General features: G+C 47.8%; 1 protein-coding gene and 1 pseudogene across 3 annotated transcripts in view; one reads left to right on the top strand and one right to left on the bottom strand.

The window, feature by feature from the left end:
* Positions 1-24,920, top strand: part of SLC9A8 (solute carrier family 9 member A8) — an 80,165-nt gene extending 55,245 nt beyond the window's left edge. For all 3 annotated transcript variants that reach the window (XM_053574282.1, XM_053574283.1, XM_053574284.1), the window contains 6 exons: positions 2,028-2,144; positions 7,609-7,691; positions 11,540-11,651; positions 15,742-15,962; positions 18,629-18,775; positions 19,644-24,920. In XM_053574282.1, coding sequence (XP_053430257.1) covers positions 2,028-2,144; positions 7,609-7,691; positions 11,540-11,651; positions 15,742-15,962; positions 18,629-18,775; positions 19,644-19,751 — 788 coding nt within the window. In that variant the 3' untranslated portion in view covers positions 19,752-24,920. The remainder of the gene's footprint in view (positions 1-2,027; positions 2,145-7,608; positions 7,692-11,539; positions 11,652-15,741; positions 15,963-18,628; positions 18,776-19,643) is intronic.
* On the bottom strand, positions 4,950-6,040 carry LOC128573832 (40S ribosomal protein S2-like; annotated as a pseudogene).
* Positions 24,921-26,472: the final 1,552 nt, after the last annotated feature.

Here is a 26,472-nt window from a genome sequence, read left to right on the forward strand (position 1 = left end):
CCTATTGGCAAAGATGTATTTTATCCATCTGGAATTTCTGATTAAACCAAGAGAATGTTTTTCTGGTCTTTTCTTCAGAGTGGCAGTGTTTTCTGTTTATAGGGGTTTTGTTTCCTTAGGGACCTTGCTCCATGCACTGATGGGGCCAGACAGGGCAATGCAGGCTGGAAACAGGCCACCTGCCTCTGGATGAGGAGACTAGCTCTGTCTGCACTTTTGCCTTTAAGTTAGGGTGTCCAACCTGCCCACCGCTGGTCACATGCTGATTTTATGAGGACTTTTTTTTTTTTTTGCTCATCTGTGGTGTCAGAAAGTATACACAGACCTTTTTTGTGCTAATCAGCTTTCATTAGTGTTTGTATGTTAATGTGTGGCCCAAGGCAACTCTTATTCTTCTAACAAAAGGTTGGACAACCCTGTGTAGGGTATTGTGTATACAGTAAGCTCAGCAGTTGAAATGTCTGTAGTGTAATGCCATGATTTTCAGCTTTTGTAAATGGAAAGTTGGCCAATTAAGTCCTATTTCTACAAAATGGCAGAAGTGAGTTAAAATTTTGTTTATAAAGTTTGGCTTACAATTAGTATATTTTGGCTGCTTATTTGATGACTTTTTAAAAATACCAACTTCCTTACATGAAAGAGAGACTTACCTAGCTAGACAGGGATTTACTGAGAAGAAACCTGTATAATGTGACTTAGGGACAGAGGACAGATGTTGAGACTGAGATCCTGAGTAAGCAAAGAAAGTTTTAGTCTCTCATGGAGGGCTGAAAAGACACATTGCCTTTTTAAATAATTTCTTTGTAGTATAACAGTAATACATGAAAATTATGGGAAAGTTCAACATTAAGGAAAAGTATTTTAAAAGTTGATCAGAATCCACCCATTCTTCACTCCCAGATCCTTAGGCTCCCTTTCTGCACCTTCCCCACCAGAGGCTCACCTGCCCCCTTATATAGTCGTCTCTTAGCATCCACAGAGGATCAGCTGTAGAACCCTACATAGGTGCCTCATCCATGGGGGCTCAAGTCCTTCATATGAAATGGTGCAGGCAGCACCTGTGGCTCAGTGGGTAGGGTGCCAACCCCATATACTGAGGGTGGCAGGTTCAAACCTGGCCCCGGCCAAACTGCAACAAAAATAGCTGGGTGTTGTGGCAGGCACCTCTAGTCCCAGCTACTTGGGAGGCTGAGATAAGAGAATCACCTAAGCCCAGGAGTTGGAGGCTGCTGTGAGCTGTGACACCACTGCACTATACCGAGTGCAACAAAGTGAGACTCTGGGCTCAGCGCCTGTGGCTCAAGCGGCTAAGGTGCCAGCCTCATACACCTGAGCTGGCCGGTTCAAATCCAGCCCAGGCCCACCAAACAACAATGACGGCTGCAACCAAAAAATAGCCGGGCATTGTGGCGGGCGCCTATAGTCCCAGCTACTTGGGAGGTGGAGGCAGGAGAATCTCTTGGGCCCAAGAGTTGGAGGTTGCTGTGAGCTGTGATGCCATGGCACTCTACCCAGGGTGACAGCTTGAGGCTCTGTCTCAAAAAAAAAAAAAGTGAGATTCTGTCTCTATAAAAAAAAAAAAAAAAAGAAATGATGCAGTGTAATCAGCCCTCCATATCAGCAGGTTCTGCATCTGCAGATATGCGTGCAGCTCTGTCCCTAGACAATGATGCTCACACCATTTAAGCCCTGGTGCTATGATAGGCACTTTACACGGCTTGTTTTCATCACCCTCCTAACGGTTCTGTGAGTGGGTACTATTAGAACAGAAGAGAAAACTCAGACTCTGGCAGCGGAAGTCACTTAGCCCAAAGTCACTCAGTTAATAATGAATCTGCTAGAGAAGGGGTTGGCATTTCCCTGAAGCCTCTGGGAATCTTCAGGTATTATTTCCTTTTCCTTTTTCTTAAAGCTTCTAATGCTCTAGGCTCCAGGGACTCATAGGAAGTGTGAGATCTGATTTGGGTTTCACGTGGAGGTGCTTCTCTGTTGATGTCTATGCACTTTGACCCTTCCTCCCTCTCTAGGCATCATGGCCATCTTGTTCTCAGGCATCGTGATGTCACACTACACCCACCACAACCTCTCCCCGGTCACCCAGATCCTCATGCAGCAAACTCTTCGGACCGTGGCCTTCTTATGCGGTGAGTTCCGCCTCTGCAGCTGTGTGCAGCCTACCCAAAGCTAATCCTTCTCCGTTTCCACATTTTAGGAGGCAGTTGAAATTTTCCCTGGCAGCAGGGCAATAGTTCTCAGAGCCAGATACTGTGCTCCTGTTTCTTTTATTTGTTCCTCTGGCTTTGAAATTTTAGAAAGTAAACCAAACACCTAATGAATGGAACATTTGATGCCTACAATCCTAAGACCTAAAATTATGAGAACTACTAATTATGAATATTTAAGATATGTACTTTTAATAAAGTGACATTACTAAAAATGTAGCCCTGGGAAATGCTAATGACAGATGAAAAAGGCTCCATAATAAAAAAAAGAGTTTAGGAAATCCTGGCTTAAATAACATATAACAAGTTTTTTAACTGGAAGTTTTGAACTGGAAGACTTTTCAGCTAGTGTGCATTATAAATATCTAAGTGGAGAATATAGTTATAGCCTTTCCCAAACTTGTCCTTAGAGCCCTGTGTTCACAAGAGCATAAGTTGGGGAGATTCTGCAGTGGAGATGTCATTTTGTGTGTGTGTGCGCGTGTGTGTGTTTTGAGACAGAGTCTCACTATGTCACCCTCGGTAGAGTGCCTTGGCGTCACAGCTCACAGCAACCTCAAATTCTCGGGCTTAAGCGATTCTCTTGCCTCAGCCTCCCAAGTAGCTGGGATGGAAGATGTCATTTGTTGAGCTGGGATAGACCATGATGCCTTTTTCTTTTTTCTTTAGAGACAGGGTATCACTTTGTTGCCCAGGATGGTCTCCAACTCATGGGCTCATGGGATCCTCCCACCTCAGCCTACTGAGTAGTTGGAATGCAAGCATGAGCACCATTCCCAGCTTGCTTTCTTCTAAGCAGTTTCTTTTCTTTCTTTCTTTCTTTTTTTTAGAGACAGACTTTCACTTTGTCATCCCCGGTAGAGTGCTGTGGCATCATAGCTCACAGAAACCTCAAACTCTTGGGCTCAGGCGATTCTTTTTGGTTCAGCCTCCCGAATAGCTGGAACTACAGGTGCCCGCCACAATGCCTGGCTATTTTTAGAGAGGGTTTCTCACTCTGGCTCAGGTTGGTCTCGAACCTGTGAGCTTAGGCACTCCACTTGCCTCCAGCCTCCCAGAGTGCTAGGATTACAGGTGTGAGATACCAACCGTGCCTGGCCCTTTTAAGCAGTTTCGATTAAGCTCTTGTTCATCCCAGGTTCAGACATACTATGTGTCCTCCCTACCTTACATTTTACCTGGGAATAAAGGAACATTCTTACTCTGTCCCTTTAAGCAACTCCCAAGAGGCTGAGCCTTAGGTGTCACCAGCCTCCCCACTAGTGGTTTGGGGGTGGGAGGCTTGTCATTTTGTTTGCTGTTTGCATTCTTTTTTTTTTTTTTTGGAGACGGGAGTCTCACTGTGTCACCCTCCGTAGAGTGTCGGGGCATCACACCTCACAGCAACCTCTAACTGTGGGTTTAAGCGATTCTCTTGCCCTCAGTCTCCCAAGTAGCTAGGACTGCAGGCTCCTGCCACAACGCCCAGCTATTTTTTTGTTGCAGTTATCATTGTTTAACTGGCCCAGGCTGGATTCGAACCTGCCGGCCTTAATGTATGTGGCCGGTGCCATAACCACTGTGCTATGGGTACTGAGTCTGTTTTTTGCTTTCTTAAAAAATTGGGACAAGGTCTTTCTCTGTTGCCTAAGCTGGAGGGCAGTGGTTTCATCATAGCTCACTGCAACCTCAAACTCCTGGGCTCAAGTGATCCTCTTGCTTAGCCTTCTGAGTAGCAGGGAGTACAGATGCACACACCCTGGGATTATTTTTTTTGTTTTGCCCATAATTAAAACTTTATTGAAAAACTGACATCAAAATAGGAGATCACTGTTACATACTTTACAAAATCAAATATAATTTTCTTAGCAGATTATTAAAATTACTAACCTTATTGAGGCTTTCTGTGAGATAAAACAAATTCAGGAAGTTGTGGAGATCCTTAGTGTTGCTTTCTTCTAAATGAATGCGGTCTGTGACCTTTTCTCATATAGGCTGGCCCACTGCTGAACAACCCACAAAAAGAACCACTGTCTAAGCGTGGCTGACACCTGTGGTCTTATAGTAACCTGGACATTTTACATCCATAAAATAAGAGTTTGGACTTTGAACTAGCCATTTCTTTTTATGTTTTATCTTTTCCTCTTCCAAGGATGGATGTAGTAAATCTCTAGCCAAAGGCATCTTGATCCTTTCACAAGGCCAGCTCATCCAGACTTCTCAGATGACGCTCCTGGCTAGCAGCACACAATCAGGTGCTTGGCATCACCTTCCAGGATAGATGCTAATTTTTTTTTTTTTTTAATTTTTTTGTAGAAATTATGTCTCACTGTGTTGCCCAGGTTAGTCTCAAACTCCTGGGCTCGCGCGATTCCAAAGCACTAGGATTACAGGTGTGAGCCACAGCAGCCAGCCGGGCTTGTCATTTTTTTTTTTTTTTTTATAGACTCAATTCGCTTTATTATTATTGTATAAAACCCCTATGTTGGGCGGCGCCTGTGGCTCAGTCGGTAAGGCGCCGGCCCCATATACCAAGGGTGGCGGGTTCAAACCCGGCCCTGGCTGAACTGCAACCAAAAAATAGCCAGGCGATGTGGCGGGCGCCTGTAGTCCCAGCTACTTGGGAGGCTGAGGCAAGAGAATCGCCTAAGCCCAGGAGTTGGAGGTTGCTGTGAGCTGTGTGAGGCCACGGCACTCTACCGAGGGCCATAAAGTGAGACTCTGTCTCTAAAAAAAAAAAAAAAAAAACCCCTATGTTGTAGCCACAGCTGGAGCCTGGGTCCTCTGCACAGAGACTCTGGTGTGGGTCTTGACAAGATGGTCAGTGAACTCTTAGAGACTTAAGGAGACTTGGTGAACACTATCTCTTTCCAGAGATCAGGAGTGAGATAGCTATAGGTCTTGGAAATGGCATCAAAAGTGGCCTTGGCAAAGGTGCCCAGGGTGGCAGTGCAGCCCCTGGCTGAGGTGTAGCAGTCATCAATCCCAGCCATCATTAGCAGCTTCTTAGGCACAGGCGCTGAGACAATGCCAGTTCCTGAAGGAGCAGGGATGAGACGCACCAGCACAGAGCCACAGCGGCCTGTCACCTTGCAAGGAACAGTGTGAGGCTTGCCGATCTTATTGCCCCAGTAGCCTCTCCGCACTGGGACAATAGAGAGCTTGGCCAGGATGATGGCACCTTGGATGGCAGTGGCTACTTCCTTGGAACACTTAACACCTAGACCAACGTGGCCATTGTAGTCCCCAGTGGCAACAAATGCCTTGAACCTGGTCTGCTGGCCAGCATGGGTCTGTTTTTGCACTGGCATAATCTTCAAAACTTCATCCTTGAGAGATGCCCCCAAGAAAAAAATCAAGGATCTCAGATTCCTTAATGGGCAGAGAGAAAAGATAGATCTCCTCTAGGAATTTGATTCATGTCCTTGACCAGGCAGCCCAGCTTGGTGATGGGCATCCACTCTTTGTCCTTGGCCTTGCCTCCGTGAACTCCGCGGCCTCGGCCCCAGCCCTGGCCGTGACCCTAGCTCTGGATGCCGCTGCCAAAGCCTCCATGGAAACCACCACGGCCTCCCATTCCAGGGCCCCCGGGGCCTCCAGGCCCTCCTGCTGCACCGGCATCATCCGCCATTTGGTGTTTTCGTCGGAAAAGAAGCCGGGCTTGTCATTTTGAAATGCTGGTTTCATGCTGTTCCACACTTGGAGGCAAGGGCAGGCCATGCAGAGACACATGAAGAAGGAGACTCCCATGAGGAGTGGTCAGGTGACATGCTTGTGGTCTCATGGCCAACAAGCAGGTCTGGAAGGCAGGTTTCTTTATTCCTGGGCCAGTGGGTAATTTTTCCATAGCAACTTTCTCTGAAATCCAGGGCTATAGATTCTGACCCTGACCCTCCCATTTAAAGGAATATAAAGCACGGCGGCGCCTGTGGCTCAGTGAGTAGGGTGCTGGCCCCATATACCGAGGGTGGCGGGTTCAAACCCGGCCCCGGCCAAACTGCAGCAAAAAAATAGCCGGGCGTTGTGGCGGGCGCCTGTAGTCCCAGCTGCTCGGGAGGCTGAGGCAAGAGAATCGCGTGAGCCCAAGAGTTAGAGGTTGCTGTGAGCTGTGTGACGCCACGGCACTCTACCCGAGGGCGGTATAGTGAGGCTCTGTCTCTACAAAAAAAAAAAAAAAAAAGGAATATAAAGCAAACACCCATCAAATTTTATTTTTTACCCATTAGATAGACAAATTTTAAGTTTGATAATACCGACTTCTGGCTTGAGTGTGTGGAAAACAGGCACTGCGGATGGGCATGTACTTTGCTGCTGTCTTTTTTAGAGAGTCATTTGCAGCATCTCTCCAAATTTAAAAGGCACAAGTTCTTTGGCCCAATGATTCAACCATCTGGAATTTAGCTTATGTATTAGAGTGTTTATTGTAACTATCAGAAATACAAACAGTCTAAATATCTGTCAGTAGAGGATTGACTAAATTAACCATGATATATCCATTTACTAGAATTTATGCTGCCAGGGAAAAACATAAAGTAGATCTGAATGTGTTATAAATGTGCTGATTGGAAAGATCACAAAATATTGAATAGGTAAGAAAAAATTTTGAGGAGGAGAAGGGTGAGTATACTGTCTAACATGTGGACTTGTTTTAAGCGGATACACATTTGAAGAAAAAACATCGCTGAAATGTTTCAGAACAGCTTCACTGTTTTGTGATGTTCAACTATTTTAAATATAGTCTTTGTCTCTCCAGCTATTAGGCTATTCTGTAGGACATTACAGGCTAAGCAGGGAACTTGGTGTTAGAAATAAGTGCTTTTCTTTAAAATGAACATGTTTATACAACAGAGAATAAAAGTTGGGCTTTTCTTGATTTGCAGAATAAAGCAGAATTGGAAATGTATCTCATTCTGCAAATCCTGCTGGATGTAAGCCATGTTTTAAACCTTGTGGTAGCATTAAATCTGTTAAGTCGATCATTGGCCTTAATCTGTTTTGGCAAGAAGGTTAACAAAGGGCCCTTTCACTTTCACGGCTGTCATGTGGTATCTACAGTCATTTGTTCTGAATTTTTGCCCTTTGCCGCTGTTGGGATCCTTGCTAATGATAGTGTTCAGCAAATGGACACATTTATATTTTTATCATTTTCTTCATGTGGGATAGTGGTTAACAGTTAACTCATTACATTAGGAGACTTCTAAACAGCAGGGGCATGTTGCTTGTGTGATAGAAAAGAATGAGAGAGAATCTAAGTACAAGTTTGACCAAGATATTGGTAGCAGGATTTTCCAGAAAATAAGGAAAGTATTATATGGATTCTGACTTAATATTTGGTTGCTTAACATTTTAATACTATATTGGAAGACAATAGTTGGGGCTAAATAACTCATTCTTTGGTTTGTTTCAGAAACATGTGTGTTTGCATTTCTTGGCCTGTCCATTTTTAGTTTCCCTCACAAGTTTGAAATTTCCTTTGTCATCTGGTGCATAGTAAGTATTTTCCTTGTTTTTTTTTTTTATTTAATTACTTGTTTGTAGATCAATAACTATATGTTCTGGATTCCTTTATGTAACTGTTAACGGTTCAAAGTGAACAGCTACATAGACATTCTTCTGTTTAAAGTTTCTTTTGTTGAAAAATCGCAAACCAGCTTGGCGCCTGTAGCTCAGCGGCTAGGGCGCTGGCCACGTATGCCAGGGCTGGCGGATTTGAAGCTACAGCCAAAAAATAGCCAGGTATTGTGGTGGGGGCACCTGTAGTCCCAGCTACTCTGGAGGCTGAGGCAAGAGAATCGCTTAAGCCCAAGAGTTTGAGGTTGCTGTGATCTGGACACCATGGCATTCTACCCAGGGTGACATAGTGAGACTCTGTCTAAAAAAAAAAAAAAAATCACAAACATACAAAAAGGGGGAAAGTGTGGAATTAAGTGAGTGAATATTCCTGGCAAAGGACTTTTGCTTGTTTAAAAATTTTTAATGGCCTTGAATATTATAGTCTCCTTTATAAAGTACAAGTTATATGGTCATTTGTGTTTCTTTTTTTTATTATTAGATGGTAAAAGCAGGTTTTTAAATTGAATATGTAATTGATCATAATTATATAAAAAATTATGTATAGAGAAAGAAAAATATGTAAAGAAAATACAGCCAGATATTCACAGTGGTTATAAGAACTGGGGATAATTTCTTTTTTTTCTACTTTCTTTGGATAATTTATAATGTACTTTTTAATGCATTTTTTTCAGATTTGTCTGTTTATAAGCATGACCTTGAACACACAATTAAAGTAAAGAGTACCAGGCTTTGGCCACATGAGGTGGCTCACACCTGTAATCCTAGCACTCTGAGAGGCCAAGCCAGGTAGATTGCTTAAGCTCAGGAGTGTGAGACCAGCCTGAGCCAGAACAAGACCCCTATCTCTATAGAAAAAGTAGCCAGATGTTGTAGTAGGTGGCTATAGTCCCGGTTACTTGGAAGGCTGAGACAAGAGGATTGCTTAAGCCTGAGGGTGTGAGGTTGCTGTGAGCTATGATACCAAGGCACTCTACCAAGGGCTACAGAGTGACACTTTGTCTCAAAGAAAAAAAAAAAAAAGATTACCAGGCTCTTAACCTTCTCTAGAGAGTCAGCCAGAGGAATTATTCCAAGTAATGCTTATGATCAGGATGTTTTGGGAAACTGGCCAGGCATGGTGGTGTATGCCTGCGGTCCCAGCTACTTGGAGGCTGAGGCTTGAGTACAGGAATTTAAGGCTGTAATGAGCCATGAGTGTGCCTGTGAATAGTCACTGCACTCCAACCTGGGCAACAGCATGACCCTGTCTCTAGGTTTCTCACACCTCTGCTGCTTCACGAGAGGTACCACTTCCAACTCTTTTTGGAAATGCTCTAAACTTTCTCTTAAAAAAGGCGGCAGGGGGACACCCATAGCTCAGTGGTTAGTGCGCTGGCCATGTGCTCTGGGTCTGGTCGCTTCTTCTTAAAAAAAGATTTAGGAAAGAGTGTTATAATTGGACTGGGAGTGGCAGTAAGAGACAAATTAAAAATATACCTCTAAAACAGTAAAAGAGAAGTTTAATCATTTACAGCAGAATCAAATCCTTTTGGGAAATGGAATGGAAGAAAATAAATATTTAGCATTTAAAAGAAAGGTCCAGGCTCAGCGCCTGTGGCTCAAGTGGCTAAGGCGCCAGCCACATACACCTGAGGTGGTGGGTTCAAATCCAGCCCGGGCCCACCAAACCACAATGACGGCTGCAACCAAAAAATAGCCAGGTGTTATGGTGGGCACCTGTAGTCCCAGCTACTTGGGAGGCGGAGGCAGGAGAACCGCTTGAGCCTGGGAGTTGGAGGTTGCTGTGAACTGTGATGCCACGGCACTCTACCCAGAGCAACAGCTTGAGGCTCTGTCTCCAAAAAATAAAATAAAATAATAAAAGAAAGGTCCAGCTCCCTCAGTCATCTGATCAGAGTGACATTCGCGGCTTCTAATACTGAGGCATTTCACCAGATGTTCCCACGTCCATTCTCTGTTCTTCCTCTGGTCTTTATCCTTCAGCGTGAGCTCATCTCCCGTAGGTCTTGCTGCTGATTCGTACTCTGATCCCTGATATCATTTCTTTGATGTTATTTTAGATCTTCTGTTAATATAACACACTTAAGAAAGAAGTACACCTTATTGTTGTTGAATTATCATAATTCATTTTCAGTTATCTTTTACATAACAAAACCTAACTATCAAAAGGCAAACTTTTGCTGGCAGCAATTGCTCGTACCTGTAGTCCTCAGCTACACAGGAGGCTGAGGCAGGAGGATTGCTGGAGGCCAGGAATTCAAGACCAGCCTGGGCAACTTAGTGAAATCCTGTCTCTTAATAAGGGAAGGCAAACTTTTATTTTAGCACTGTCACCTATAGTGTGCAAACTGGTAATGCCTACCTGTTTGGCATCTGGGGAAACTAAGACACAGAAAAGATAAGGAACTCTAAGGGAAAAAGTATTCTTATAATCTGAGTGTTTCCAACTCTCAGTCAGCAAGAGTTCGTTGCAGTTTGTCACTGTTATCTGTCCACCAAACTCAGGTTTCAGGACAAGAAAGAGAACAGCAGCAAATGTCTTTTAGAGAAAGTATAACAGTGTTTAGTGTAGTCACTGGGGAAAAGGGGCCACATTTGGTCGAGCCTGACACTCAAGTGTAGGAATGGAAGATTAGTTTTCAGTGGGTGAAACAGGAGGTGACTGTCTGAGCTGGGGGTTGGGAGGGAAATAAGAAGATGCCCTGAGCTGAAAACTTAGTTTCCTCTGAGCACAAAAGCCGGACCTACAACTGGTGGAGGTAGCCTGTGCTACTCAGATGGATTACAGTTCCCACCCTGTAGACTTGGATTAGTGATCAAGAACATGGACTTTGGGGTCTGGAGACATGGATCCACCACTTCCTGCCTGGTCAACTTGGACCAGTTACTTAACCTTTCTGTGCCTCAGTTTCTTTGTCTGTAAAATGGAGATAGTGATACCTACTTAAGATTTTTGCAAGGATTTAAATTTAGAAGATAGTGCCTGTAAAATGCTTAACATATTGTCTGGCATAGAAACGTTTGATGATTGGGGCAATAATTGCTAACTTGAACATCCGGAGATACTACCCAAAGCACTCCACTCCCGTTAAAAGAATAAATGTAAACCTAAAGAATGTGTTGTACATGTGGACATCACCCTTTTCAAGTTAGTTATGATCAGAACCAAGACAAAGAAAATGAAAGTAATAGATACTTCTAAGAATCCACTCAGATAAGATTTAAAGGTTATCTAAAGGTAAATTTTGTTCAGACTGACACTCATGCCTTGGGATGGTTAGGAACCAAAAGCCATGATGACAGCTGGCTGGGCCGGCCTCCTATCGACCCCCGAGTTCCTGGTTCAGCGAGGCCCTATGTAGCCTGCCATCCTTTTCCTGAGGAGCGGGGCAGCCACAGGAGAGGCAGAAACACCTTGCCTGTCCCTCCAGAGCTAGCCTGGTGGGAATGATTAGCACAGACCTGTCCCACGGTGGGGCATCTCCAGAGTCAGATTGCCCTTAAATTAATCTCTGGATGCTTCTGCATGGCCTTTTGGCATTCAGTTTTGTTCTGTCATTACCAAAGCCCTTGCTGATACCCCCTTAGTCCTCTCTTTTCCACAGATACCACGTCTCTGCCAAGCACTGAGGCACTCATTTCTTATGACTGAGGGTAATGCCACATTTACAATGGATGTGTCACTGGGTCTGCATTAGCTTCGACAAGCTGCAATTTGAAGAACAGACGTTTCCACCTAAGATGTAGTTTGTTGCTGTTAACAGGTGCTTGTACTATTTGGCAGAGCGGTAAACATTTTCCCGCTTTCTTACCTCCTGAATTTCTTCCGTGATCATAAAATTACACCGAAGATGATGTTCATCATGTGGTTTAGTGGTAAGTCAAATCTTGAATAGACAGGTGAGAAAATGCCTTTTGTAAAGGTGCACACCTGGCAGAGAGATCATGTGGGTATCTGTTTCAAATAACTTTGAAAACTTATTTGCCTCCTGAACCAAAAATAATAAAATCTACCATTTAACAGGCACTCACTGTCATCAAGATGGTGCCTCTCTACACAGTGGCATGACATGGGTGAAGCTGAGGTTTCAAGGGGCAAAGGACGTGTTTAGGATCATGTGACCACTGGAGGTAGGGTGGATTCACCCTTCCTTCTGGTCACACTTCCCTTGGCAGGACAGTGTCAGCCAGGGCAAGCTGTGTGTGGTTTAGCTCTGTGTGTTTTCTAGGCTGAAGTAAGAGAGGGCTCAAAACTAAAAGGGTAAAAGTTGAAACATTTTTGCACTATGTTTGTTCTGGATGTTCTCCTCCTTAGTCACAAAGTTCTTGTGGTTAATCTGAATGTTTCAGCCACTATTCAGTCACTTTTTCAAGGATGGAAATGACTTCATAAATCTTTAGCTCAAATTTATTCTTGAGCAATACATATAGTTCTTTCGGCTTTCTTGTTTAAATATAATTAAAATATTTTCTGTGTGGGTTAGGATATAGCAACTTGCTTTACAATGTTCTCTATGCAAGCATGTTTGTAAATCTCTCTCAGATTTCTCTTCTTTCAAAAAACCATGTTTAAGGCTCAGCGCCCGTGGCTCAAGCAGCTAAGGCGCCAACCACATACACCTGAGCTGGCGGGTTAGCATCCAGCCCGGCCCGCCAAACAGCAATGACGGTTGCAACCAAAAAATAGCCAGGCGTTGTGGCAGTTGCCTATAGTCCCAATTACTTGGGAGGCGGAGGTAGGAGAATCACTTGAGCCCAGGAGTTAGAAGTTGCTGTGAGCTGTGATGCCATGGCACTCTACCCAGGGCAACAGCTTGAGGCTCTGTCTCAAAAAAAAAAAAAAAAAAGACAATGTTTAAAAATGTATGTGTCTGTAGCCGGGTGCTGTGGCGGGCGCCTGTAGTCCCAGCTACTCGGGAGGCTGAGGCAAGAGAATCGCTTAAGCCCAGGAGCTGGAGGTTGCTGTGAGCTGTGTGATGCCACGGCACTCTACCAAGGGCTATAAAGTGAGACTCTGTCTCTACCAAAAAAAAAAAAAATGTATGTGTTTGGGCAACGCCCATAGCTCAGTGGGTCAGACACCAGCCATATACACCCAGGCTGGCGGGTTTGAACCTGGCCCAGGCCAGCTAAACAACAATGACAACTGCAACAACAACAAAAAAAAGGCAGGCGTTGTGGCAGGCGCATATAGTCCCAGCTACTTGGGAGTCTGAGGCAAGAGAATCACTTGAGCCCAAGAATTTGAGGTTGCTGGCTTGGTACCTGTGGCTCAAGCAGTTAAGGTGCCAGCCACATACACCTGATCTGGCGGGTTCGAATCCAGCCTGGGCCCGCTGAACACCGATGATGGCTGCAACAAAAAATAGCCAGGCATTGTGGCAGGCACCTGTAGTACCAGCTACTTGGGAGGCGGAGGCAGGAGAATCGCTTGAGCCCAGGAGTTGGAGGTTGCTATGAGCTGTGATGCCACAGCACTCTACCCAGAGTGACAACTTGAGGCTCTGTCTCAAAAAAAAAAGTTTGAGGTTGCTATGAGCTGTGATGCCACATAACTCTACCCAGGGCAACAAAGTGAGACTCTGTCTCCAAAAAAAAAAAAAAAAAAGAAAGAAAGAAAATGTATTTAAAATGTGTATGACTTTATGGGGGCAAGACATGATTGCAAGAGGGACTTACCTAACAATTGCAATCAGTGTAACCTGGCTTATTGTACCCTCAATGAATCCCCAACAATAAAAAATAAATAAATAAAATGTGTATGCAGAATAAGAGACAGTCATTATTTTAAATCATTTTACCAGTGAGGCAAACTACTGTACAAAGTAGTTGATCCAAGGTCTTGAAAATCTAAGAAAGGTATCAGATATTTTGTAAAGTTATGTGAGGTATTTGAGAGACAGGGTACAACGCTAGGCTTTTATGGGGTCTATGGGGACGTAAAGAGTCAGGGCCATTGCCTGCCCCATGTGGATTTCCATTCTGTCCTTTGGGTCCTCAACCTTTGCCTCTACTGCCAGCTCCTCCCATCATCATTAAAAACAGAGATTAGGGGGCGGTGCCTGTGGCTGAAGGAATAGGGCACTAACCCATATACTAGGGGTGGTGGGTTCAAGCCCGGCCCTCGCCAAAACTGCAAAAAAAACCCAAAAAACAGAGATTAGGAATTCTGTTTCCCAGCAAAACATGTAAAGCTTCAACCAAAATCCCAGCCCCACATCCCCTCCAGCTGCTCTGCGCGTCCTTCTGTCATGGCCCGACCTCTTTGAGTGGTCTGTCCTCCCTCATTCTCTCTTCTTCACCTCCCACCCACTAGGCTGGAACTGGCCTTGCCACGGTCACCAGAGACGTGCAGCCAGACCTGAAGGATATGTCTGCCCTGATCCCAGCCATCTTCTCTCCACCACAGCCACTTTCAGACCACTGACCTTCACCCCTCCCCCGGCCTCCAGGCCACACCTCCTGTTTCCCTTCTTTCGCTCTGGGGTCTCCTCAGGCTCCCACGTACTCTCCCTCCTCTTCCTCTTTTACTGACCCCTCAAATGGTGGCTTCCTGCAGACCTGGCCCCAACCCCTTTTCTGTACTTATGTTCCACACTTCACTGAGTGAACTCAGCTGTCCTCTGGCCTTGACTTCCATTTAGTTCCCTCAGTCCCAACAGACTCCTGTGTGGATGTGGTGGAGACATCACAAGTTCATCGTCTGAGATTCACCCTCTGCTCCAGCAGATACTGATGGGAATACATCACAGGCAGGGCTACCTTGACAAAGTGTTCGCTCGGGCACACAGTGTCCTATGCACAGTACATGTGCCAAGTCACTTAATCCTCTAGCCCTTGTGGGCGGTTTGGAGATGTTGAGTTGTCACTCACCATGTCCCTCTGAATTCCATCCCCTTCACTTTCCCTGCTGTCTCCATCTTGGGTCCTGCTGCTGCAGCAGCCTCAATGTCAGGGTCAGGTCCTATTGCTATCTGCCCTGCCCGGCCCCTTCCTTTTCTCTATGGCACCATCACATAATTTTTTTTTTTTTGAAACAGTTTTATTTTGTCGCCATTGGTAGAGTACTGTGGCATCACAGCTCACAGCAACTTCAAACTCTTGGGCTTAAAAGATTCTCTTGCCTCAGCCTCTCAAGTAGCTGGGACTACAGGTGCCCACCACAACATCCAGCTATATTTTTATTGCAGTTGTTGTTTACCTGGCCCGGGCCGGGTTCAAACCCACCAGCTTCGGTGTATGTGGCCGGTGCCGCAACCACTGTGCTACAGGCGTCGGCCCCCCATCACATACGTTCTTGTTTGCTCACTCTCCTCCAAGCTGCTTGGGGAGCTCCCAAGGCCAAGGCCAGGACTGCTTGTCCCCTTCATATGGCACCAGGGAAACCAGAATGTTTCTGACAGAGGACAGGGCTATTTCCCAGTTTGGTCTGTGCCCCTCAGTCATGCCTCAGCAGCGTCGCAGCACCACCAGAGCAGCCCACAACACTGTCAGTGCCACCAGGGGACCGCACAGGGGTAGCACCTTCAGATATGGGGGTGGGGAGCAGACCACACCCTGTGCTGTTGGCTGTGTCAGCTGTGTGTTGTAGAGGATGGTAGCAGCTGCCTTATAGGCCTGCGTGTGAAGGTGCGGTGAGGCCTCAGCACAGGGCCTAGCACCCACACAGGGAGGACTGGGCCCACAGCAATTGTCATGTGATTCCTTAGACACAGTGTCAGGCTTGATAATCCCCCTCACAAACACACCCACCCCTGCAGCTTTGCAGCCAGGACGGGCCATCTCCTCTGATGTGCTCAGCGGGGCTTGGAGTTGTCCATGAGAGAGTCTACCTGCTCCCCACTCCTGCAGCCAATCTGCTCACCCCCAGAGCCTCACAGAGTACCCACCCAGTGTCCCTGGAGGACCCAGCCCATGAAGGCACTGCCTCCTGCCTGTCTCTTCTTACTCCCTTCACTGTCCCCAGGCCTTCGAGGGGCCATCCCTTATGCCCTGAGCCTGCACCTGGACCTGGAGCCCATGGAGAAGCGGCAGCTCATCGGCACCACCACCATCATCATCGTGCTGTTCACCATCCTGCTCCTGGGCGGCAGCACCATGCCCCTCATCCGCCTCGTTGACATAGAGGACGCCAAGGCACGCCGCAGGAACAAGAAGGACGTCAACCTCAGCAAGACAGAGAAGATGGTTAGTGCTGGGCGCACGGTGGGGAGGCAGAGGCTGGTCCCTGCACCTCCACATGCACACACACTATGCACGCACTAGCTGCCTGAACTGAGGAGGTGACAGAACTTGAGTTCTAAAGCACAGCCTCTCAGGGGAGGGGTGTCTGCCAGCCTTGTGACCTGCTGAAGCCACAGAGGCTGTGGGCTGGCACCGTTAACTCTCCTCTCTAAAGTTTCATGAGGCGCTGGAGGAGCCTGGGCCAACATCAGACTCTCCTACCCCTGCCCTGCCAGTAGCCAATCAGAGCCAGGATTGGAAGGTGTCAAAATCCCAGCACATTCCCCGGTCCAAATCTCCTACTGGGGCCTCTGACGTGGCCCACTCTGCCTCCTCCAGCCCCCACAGGTCCCTGTGCTAGGCCAGGCTACCTGACAGAAGCAGAGGCTGCTCTGGGCTCTTACCCCCATGCCCAAGCATTTCTGGAAATGCATTTTGTTCAGGCTGGGTTCAGTGGCTCATGCCTTTACTCCTAGCACTCTGGGAGGCTGAGGTGGAAGGATTGCTTTAGATCAGGAGTTCAAGACTAGCCTGACCAAAGGGAGACCTTGTCCGTTTTAATTTATTTTTATTTATTTATTTATTTTTCCAGTTTTTGGCCAGGGCTGAGTTTGAACCTGCCACCTCCGGCATATGGGGCCGGCGCCCTACTCCTTTGAGCCACAGGCGCCACCCCCTTGTCCCTTCTAAATAGAAAAATTAGCTGGGCATTGTGGCAGGTGCCTGTAGTCCCAGGTACCCAAGAGTCTGAGGCAGAAGGATTGCTAGAACTCAAGAGTTTAAAGTTTCTGTGAGCTAGGCTGAGGCAATGGCACTCTAGCCTGGGCAACAGGCTCAAAAACAAATAAAAAAAAAAGAAATGCATCTTTTTCTAGTTCCCTTAGTCAAGACCATCAGTGACTTGAGTCATGTGGCTGCCCACTACCAATACCGAAAGTTCAAGGCTGTGCAGACCTCAGCCTCCAGCCAGGGCAGTGCTGCTGGGAGGAAAGTTCTAAATGGCCTTCAGGCCTGGGCTTGGCACAACTTTTCTCACACTTAGAGGCCCTTCTCCCTTCACCCCTAACCTAACAGCTTTCTTGTTTGTTTTTAGCAAGAGCTCTAGCATTAGGATTTTTTGTTGTTGTTTTTTTTTTTTTTTTTTTTTTTTTAGAGACAGAGTCTCACTTTATCGCCCTTGGTAGAGTGCCGTGACATCACAGCTCACAGCAACCTCCAACTCCTGGGCTTAGGCGATTCTCTTGCCTCAGCCTCCCGAGTAGCTGGGACTACAGGTAACCACCACAATGCCCTGCTATTTTTTGTTGCAGTTTGGCTGGGGCTGGGTTTGAACCCGCCACCCTCAGTATATGGGGCCGGCGCCCTACTCACTGAGCCACAGGTGCCGCCCTAGCATTAGGTTCTTAAGCCTTTTAGTGGGTACCACAATCCTTGGAAGGCTTGTCACACACAGGCTGAGGGCCTCACCAGTAGTGTCCTGTAGGTGTGGGTGGGGCCCAGAAGAATTAACATTTCTAACAAGTTGCCAGATGCTGCTATCATGTCAATACTGATCCTGCAAACACGCTTGGGGAACCACAGCTTTAGGCAAACTAGGATGTCTCCTCAGAGGAAAAAGAGCTGTTTCTGGAATGTTTTCTGTGGCCAAGTCAGGGCACTCCATCTTCCTTAGACTAGTTCAGATTGCCCTGATAACCTGCAGGAATCAGGTGCTTTCATTTAGCCCATTTTGCACATGAGAATGTTGAGGCACAGAGATACTTCACATCACACAGATGCCCTCATACAGACTTCAGACTACACTCCTCACCACCACATGCCCCCAGACCAGCAGCATCTCAGAGAACCTGTTCACTTGTTGGACATGCTAATTCCTGGGCCTCACCCCAGACTTAACTAGATCTGCACATGGGTCTGGCAGACCCAGCTACTTTTGCAGCTTCAGAGCCCTCCAGGTCATTGTGATGCAGGCCAGTTTGAGAACCTGGTTCCATAGCAGATCTTCCCTCCCTCTGTCCTTCCCCTTACCTGTACCAGTACCACTACGCTGGGGGGTCCAGCTGGCTGCGGCAGAACAGCTTCACTGTGGCTTCGCTGAGGTTCCCTCAGCACAGTAGCAAACACCCTTCCCCTTCATTCCAGTCCTGTCTGCCTTTGATCCTCCTGGCAGAGTGGCAGTGATCCTGTGGCCTGAGCCCTCACACTTCATGTGGAGTCCTATCCCTCTTCTATACTCTTGACTGGCAAAAACCACCTACTGTGTAACAACAGCTAGTGGGGCCACAGATGAGAGAAAAAAGGAGCCTCCCGGTCCAAATATTTTGGTACAGTCCAGGACAGCAGCTCCCAGTCCTGGCTGTATGTTAGAATCACCTGAAGAGCTTAAAAACAAAGCCCCAGTTCTGTCCCAAACCTTCTGGTTTAGCTGTCCTAGAGGGGTCCCTGGCATCCCTCGTGTTCTTACAAATCTTCCTGTCCCCCCCATGGGCTTCCCTGTGTCACCCTACACTGATGTAAGGTGGAATTAGGAGTGGGGACACTGGTGGCCTGGGTTGTATGGGGGCTTCCAGGAAGAGGCCAGCCTGCTGGTGCCAGCTGACAGCCATCTGGTTACCCCTCCTTCTGCCCAGGGCAATACCATCGAGTCGGAGCACTTGTCGGAGCTTACCGAGGAGGAGTACGAGGCCCACTACATTAGGCGGCAGGACCTCAAAGGCTTCGTGTGGCTGGACGCTAAGTACCTTAACCCCTTCTTCACACGGAGGCTGACACAGGAGGTGGGACATGGGCTGGCACCACATTCTGAGGGGCCCCATGCCTTCCTTGCTCAGGACCTGCAATGGCCAAGGGTGGGGAACAGGAAGAGTGGGAGGCAGGAAGGCTCACGTGGGACCACAGGCCACCACCTTCACTCCTGGGGCTGGATGTGCTTGTGGAACTCAGCATCTGTTTTTTTCCCACTGCCATATTTAGTGCTAGTTTAATAATAGACTTGTTGACACAGTGTGGTTTTCCTGGATAGTAGACTCAGGACATTGATCAGCTTCTGAAACAGAGGATTTGAGGCATTACCAGGGCCTCAAGCAGCGGCCCAGGGCTCCCAGGTCTCTCATTCCATCCCTCCAGGCCCTGTGGCTCTGTGTATAGGTGTGGGCTCCGATTCCTGCCCTTGTTTCTGAGCCCTTCTTCTGTCATGATGGCTGGCAGGGTGTGAGCTCTCACTGGGGGCCAGGCACTGTACCAGATGCTTCCTTCATTCTCCAACCAATGCAGTAGCTGCAGCTGTCATCTCACTTGACAGCTGAGGGGACTGGGCCAGGGAGGTGAAGGAACTCCCTGAGGTTCCATAGCCAATACTGGCCAAGTGGGTCTGATTCCAGAGGCCATGACTTTTACTGTTGCTTCACTCCACTCCCTCCTTCTATTTCTGAATGACACCCTGTTATCTCCACTCTTCAAATGAAAGTCCCAGCTTGAGTCAGTTAACACTTTGAAATTCACCTGCCTTCCATTACTCCCCCGACCCTCCTCCCCGGCCCCCCTGCAGCTACACACACAACATACAGCATAGCTTCACCTCCCTGCCTCAGCATTGACCCTGACCCTGGCCCACTGACGAGGGCTTGGTTGTGTCTCTCGCCCTAGGACCTTCACCATGGGCGCATCCAGATGAAAACACTCACCAACAAGTGGTACGAGGAGGTGCGCCAGGGCCCCTCTGGCTCTGAAGATGATGAACAGGAGCTGCTGTGACAGGCACCCAAGCTTCAGGCAGGCAGGATCCAGGATGGGGCCTCCCAGAGGCACAACCATTTGGCAGCCTCCTCAGGATTTAAGAGAGGGTGAAGTGGAGATGACAGAGACTTCTTAACCCAGAACTTTCCAGGCCTTTGGAGCCAGTTGGCTTCTGAAACACGTGTGTCATCTCCCCACTCCTCACTGAGCCAGCCTCTCTGCTCTCGGTGTTGCATCTTGGCTCCCAGATTGGAGTGACCACTTGTCCCAGATGAACACTTCCCTCTGCCCCTGCAGCCAGGTGAACAGTCCCCTGTCAAGCAGGGTTCTCCCAGTCTGCTGAGGAGCACTTGGCAGTTTGTGCCATTCACAAGCCCCTGCCTTTGTCACAGCCCCTGCTGGGATGGGCCTTTGTGCTGGCAGGTGGGAGTCGTCAAGGTGCCTGGACATCAGCAGCAGCAGTTCTGACCTAAGTGGTAAGGCCCAGAAATCTTGACAACCTCACATTCCCCTTTGCAATAGTTCCTGTATTTCCTGAGGAAGAAAAACTGAGTGACCTTTTTTCCTTAACCTCTCGTTGGCACTTCACTGCTTCTTTCCCTGGGGTGCAGGCAGCTGCTGCCTTTCTTGGGGTGTATTGTGACTGTTTACACTGGTACCCTCTAGTATCTTCTCTAGAGATAGCCCCAATGGAAGGTGCAACCCCGGGTTTTGAGGGTGGGAGAGCGAGCCTAGTCTGTGGGGTCAGAGCGCCCTCTAGAGAGAGAAGCTAGAGGCACAGGGTTTGTGGCACTTGGCACATGCAGTCTTGATTCAGTTTAAATTCTTGCATTTCTACAATGAAGAGAGCTACTAGTGGCCTCCTGCCATCTGATCTTCTGACCATGACTCTCCCACTTGGTGGTTCTTTTTTGTTTTGTTTTTATATAAAGCAGGGTAGCCTCCATCCTGCAAAATAGAATGAAAACTCCCCACTGGTGGTTCTTATTTGTCCAACTGAGGTCCTTTTCCTGGGCTCTGCAGTGTGCAATCACTGGTTACCTGCTGCCACCTTCGCTGCTAATCAGGGCTCTGTCCTCTTTCTCCTCTCCCAGTTCCCTACCATGTTGCATTCCTTCTGTCACCCATGCCAGGGTATCAGCTTCCCAGAGCACTGGGGAAGGAGCCAGAGCAGCAACCTGTAGTCCTCCTCCCCATCCACCCCAACCTAGGACCCCAGTGGCCTGGAGCTAGATGTGCACACACACACTCAGCCAGCACCGTCCCTCAGCTTGGACTTTTCAGCTGTCTTGGGATGAGGAGCTGCCAATCACTCCAGATGAAATGGGGTTGACTCATCTTCTCCTCACCTGCTCTTTAACAAGCCTCATAACTGCTCAACTCTACCCATCTAAGGGCCATTGACAACTTTTTGTATGTGGCTCTGGGTCTCAGTTGGATTCTTGGAACTCAGCACCCTTAGGTGATTTAGTCATCATTTACATGTCCTTGTTTCTCTGAGGACACAGTGGGCCTGTGGGCCAGCACGAACACTGGGCTGGTAGCAGGTACATTTCCATCTCTTCTGTCTCAGGCACGATGGCCCCGGATGTTAGGAAGGACTGACCACAGGACCCTCCAGGACTCATGCCAGGCATGAGAGGCCAGACCCCAACCCTAGCATCTTGTCTGGCCCCCCACAGTAGTCGGAGCAGGGCAGGAGACAGGTGGTTTACGCTTAATGCATGAAGAGTAAATTTATACTCGAGAGAGCTAAAATATGATCTTTTTGTAATCTCTCATCTTAACCCTATAATTTGAGCCAATGCCTGCTTAAATTTTGGTCTCCATCATTTCCTTGCAGAGAAGAGGTCAAAGAGTAGCCTCTGAGTGAGAGGCCAGATGAGGGCAGGGATTTGAGACCAGATTTTTCTCTTACCAGAGCTCAGAGCTAATTTACTTTTTCTCCTGAATTTCAGGATCTCATCTCACAGATACAAGTTACTTTGCAAACTCAATGACTTATCAGGATTTTATTTTTATTTTTCTTCCAATCTTAAATTCACAAGTTAAGCAATGAAAAGTCAGATCATCTCAGTTCATATTGCCCTTTGTCACCAGGTCCAATGTCTTTAGGGATAGGAGCCACATCACACGACTTTTAGCTGACACCTGCCACACCTCGCTGATAGCACTATAGCAGAGCACTGGGAGCTTGGGGGAGGGAGCCTTTCCTGAAGGCTGCACCTCTCATGAGCCTCCTCTGCCCCCTGCTGGCTAAGTGAAGGTTTGGCAGCTTGGGAGAGCCACCCTGAGAGCAAGGGTAACTAACTGTTCCTCAGCAGTCACAGTTGGCCTCTGTAATAAGCAAAAAGCCATGGAAGTCTATTTCTCTAGCAGATTTGCTTCTAATGTCTTTGCCCGAGAATCAAAATTTTCAGGCTCAGCGCAAGTGGCTAAGACGCCAGCCATATACACCTGAGCTGGTGGGTTCGAATCCAGCCCTGGCCCGCCAAACAACAGTGACGGCTCCAACCAAAAAATAGCCGGGTGTTGTGGCGGGCACCTGTAATCCCAGCTGCTTGGGAGGCAGAGGCAGGAGAATCGCTTGAGCCAGGAGTTGGAGGTTGCTGTGAGCTGTGATGCCACGAGCTGTGATGCCACAGCACTCTACCCAGGGTGACAGCTTGAGGCTCTGTCTCAAAAAAGAAAAAAAAATTTTTTTTCTGGTGTCTACCTTTAACATACCCAATAATTATTTTGGGCAGTAAATGCATAGAACACATAAAAATATGCAGTCTATACCTTCCTGCATGTATATTTTCTTTTAGGTGTAAGCCACAGGACAGGAGAGCTACAGTGAGTAGGAGGAAGCGCTTAGAGTGAAAAGATGCTGTGGGGGCTCCCTGCGGCCCTCCACAGCTGGCTGTGCTATCTGTGGTGGTAGGACTCCTCAGAACAAACACCTGCTGTAACTCAGGGTGTGAGGACTTTGGGGAAAGGTTGGCTATTCCTAGGGCAACAGAGATTGTTCTGCAGTGGTCTGGGCCCAGGCCAAGCTGAAGGTAGTTCAGTTCCATTATCTGGTGTTCAGACACTCAGTAGAACAAAACCAAAGCCCTCCTGCCCCAGGCCAGCCACCCTTTCACAGTAGGAATGCTGGCTGGGCCTGGCAAGCGTGAGGCCAGGGGGCAGCCCTGAGCCAACCCAGAGAGGTCTGGATTTGCATGCAGTTTCCTTTGTGTGCCATGGAACACCAAAAGATGAGTGGAGATCTCAATACTCTTGTCAAAGGTGCCATCAGCAAGGTGTGGGCTCATGAAGTCTCCAGTCATGTTCCCACAGGAACCCTTACACTTCACTAAAACCAGGACCCTACTTCTTTGGAGGGAGGTAGGCTGGGAGCTGGCAGAGGTGCAGGTGGGGCCTGGGGTTGGCTCCGGGCTCAAGCCTGCTCTCTGACTCCAGTATGAGAAAGAATCTCAGCTGCTTTGGTTGGGATTTTAAATGCAAACAAGAAAAGTGTTCCTCCCTCCTCTTCAAAATGCTGGCAGATGTCTCTCCTGCTGGTTGGTGGGCAGGAAACCAAATCTGGACTGCTCCTGATACAGAAGCCAGAATCACTGAGCAGTTCTTCTGGAGAATACAATCTCCAGAGCCCCAGGGAGGTGTTTTAAATGAAAACACCACAGTCAGAAGTAAAGGCTTCAGGAGAAGGAGACATATCCCCTTTGAGTAAGGCTCCTGCCAATTATCAGACATGCAGTTAGATGTCAAAGGACTTTGCATCATCAGCCATGTAAAAGAAGGAAGACTTTCTAACATGCCCTGCCCCCCATCCCACTGTCCCACCCCAGCTGACACCTATCCCAGAGGAAGCTGCTTTCCCAGTGCTTGACTGGCTTCAGGGTATCATGGCTGGTGGCCCTGTGCCCTGGCGGCCAGAAGAAAAGTCACCTGCTAGCCCTACTGGTCCCGTATGGTCCCATACCCCCTGCGAGGTTGCATATAGAATGGGGAAGGCTATGGCTGCCACCAAAGGCTGTCATGTTTTCTTCAAGTTGGACTTCTGCAAAGCTTGATATTTTCTCAAGATTTAGCAAAATCTTTTATTCTTCATTTTCTTTGTAAAAATGGAGGTTTTTTTAAAGTACTATGTTTTGTCTTCAAGACGGTTAGGAAGGCCAGGCCCAGGCTTCTTATTTTGTCTCCAAGTGAGCTGTGAGAGGCACAGTTAGGGCTCTGGCTCCTGAGAAGTGATTGGCTGCTCTTCTTGGGGAGCTGTAGCTGGGAAGGGAAAGTGGGTCAGAGATGTGTCCCTGTAGCTGTAATGCTGGAGCCCCTGCAGTATCTCACAGGACTCAGACGATTCCAAAATGGATAGAAAACAGTCATGTCACTGGATGCTTGTTTAGAAATAAAAGTGGATGCTGCTGAATTAAAGCTGGTTTCTGTGTTCCTGTTCAGGTGGCTTTGCAAAGGTCACACACTCCAGCCTCAACTTTGTCACATGTCTACTGAGCCTCTCTGGGCCAGCCACCTGTGGAGCGCAGTAGTTAGGAGCAGGGCTTTGGGTCAGACAGGCCTGGGTTGGGTCCTGCCTGTGGCCCTCAGTGAGAAGCACAGGAGGCTGAGCAGGTGGGGCTCCTCACTGAGGGCCAGAGGCAGGACCCAACCCAGGGTCCTGCCAGGACCTATAGCATTTCCTCACAGGTGCTGGTTCTATTCTCTTAGGCCAGTTGGCAGGGCTACCTGGGATCACAGATGGGTCCCTGGCAAGACTCTGGTAGTAAAAGGGGGAATTTTTTTTTTTTTTTTGGAGACAGAATATCCCTGTATTGCCCAGGCTAGAATATAGTGGTGTCATCACAGCTTACTACAGCCTTGAACTTCTGGGCTCAAGTGATCCTCATGCCTCAGTCTCCTGAGTAGTAGTTCTCCTAGTAGGACTACAGGCATGCACCACCACTCCCAGCTAATTTATTTTATTGCATAGACAGGGTCTCGATATGTTGCCCAAGAAGTCTTGAACTCCTGGCCTCAAGCATCCTTCAGTCTCAGCCTCCTTAAGTGCTGGGATTATAGGCATGACCACTGCACCTGGCTGAGAACTTTCATTGAACCGGTACTGCCACAGAAGCTGGGGCTCATCCACACCCTTTGATCAGAGGTGGTGACATTATGTGTGGGAAGTCTGGGGCATGAGTTTATTTTTACTCCCAACATACTTCCATAAGGCATCCAAAGCTGCTTATGGTAACAGACACAAATAAAAAGTGCACATGCCGGGCACGTTGGCTCACACCTGTAATCCTAGCACTTTGAGGCTGAGGTAGGTGGATTGCCTGAGCTCATGGGTTCGAGACCAGCCTGAGTCAGAGCAAGACCTCATCTCAAAACAATAGCCGGGTGTTGTGGTGGGCACCTGTAGTCCCAGCTACTCGGGAGGCTGAGGCAAGAGAATCGCTTAAGCCCGAGAGTTTGAGGTTGCTGTGAGCTGTGATGCTGAAGGACTCTACCAAGGGTAGAAAAAGAAAAAATTGGATGGGTGGCGCCTGTGGCTCAAGGAGTAGAGTGCTGGCCCCATATACCAGAGATGGTGGGTGCAAACTCAGCCCTGGCCAAAAACTGGGAAAAAAAAAAAGAAAGAAAGAAAAAATTGGAACAGAGGGAGCACAACTACCAATTTTTAGCAGATGGAGAAAAAGGAACATGCTAAACAACTAATAAGCTAAATAAGGAAAATTTAGACCCTAGCAAACTCTAAGGACAATTTCTTCAACAAATACATCTCAAGGAAAAAAGGAAAGATGGGACACCAATACTCAAAAGGGGAAGCCTACAGAGAAAAGGTGATTTAAAGTCCTATCAATCGGCGGCCCCCGTAGCTCAGTGGATAGGGCACTCGCCACATACACCAAGGCTGGCGGGTTCGATCCCAGCCCAGGCCTGCTAAAACAATGACAACTGCAACAATAAGAAAATAGCCAGGCGGGCGGCGCCTGTGGCTCAGTTGGTAGGGCGCCGGCCCCATATACCGAGGGTGGTGGGTTCAAACCCAGCCCCGGCCAAACTGCAACCAAAAAATAGCCGGGCGTTGTGGCGGGCGCCTGTAGTCCCAGCTACTCGGGAGGCTGAGGCAAGAGAATTGCTTAAGCCCAGGAGTTGGAGGTTGCTGTGAGCTGTGTGAGGCCACGGCACTCTACCGAGGGCCATAGAGTGAGACTCTGTCTCTACAAAAAAAAAAGAAAATAGCCAGGCATTGTGGTGGGTGCGTGTAGTACCAGCTACTTGGGAGGCTGAGGCAAGAGAATCGCTTAAGCCCAAGAGTTTGAGGTTGCTGTCAGCTGTGATGCTATGGCACTCTTACTGAGGCAACAACTTGAAACCCTGTCTCAAATAAAAATAAAAAGTCCTATCAATCAATCATTATGTGGGTAACTTATTTGAGCCCTGATGCAAATAAACAGGCAAATCCATATTTTAAAAATATGAATGTTGAGCAGTGCCTGTGGCTCAAAGGAGTAGGGCGCCGGCCCCATATGTCAGAGGTGGTGGGTTCAAACCCAGCCCTGGCCAAAAAAAAAAAACTATATATATATATGTATGAATTTGTAAGACAACAAACATCACCTGGATATTTGTTAATATTAAGGAACTGTTCTAAAAAGCAAGATGTTGGCTGGGCATGGTGGCTCATGCCTGTAATCCCAATACTCTGGGAGGCTAAGGCAGGTGGATTGCTTGAGCTCAGGAGTTT

Source organism: Nycticebus coucang, chromosome 21, assembly GCF_027406575.1.
Source record: "Nycticebus coucang isolate mNycCou1 chromosome 21, mNycCou1.pri, whole genome shotgun sequence".
Classification (NCBI taxonomy): domain Eukaryota; kingdom Metazoa; phylum Chordata; class Mammalia; order Primates; family Lorisidae; genus Nycticebus; species Nycticebus coucang.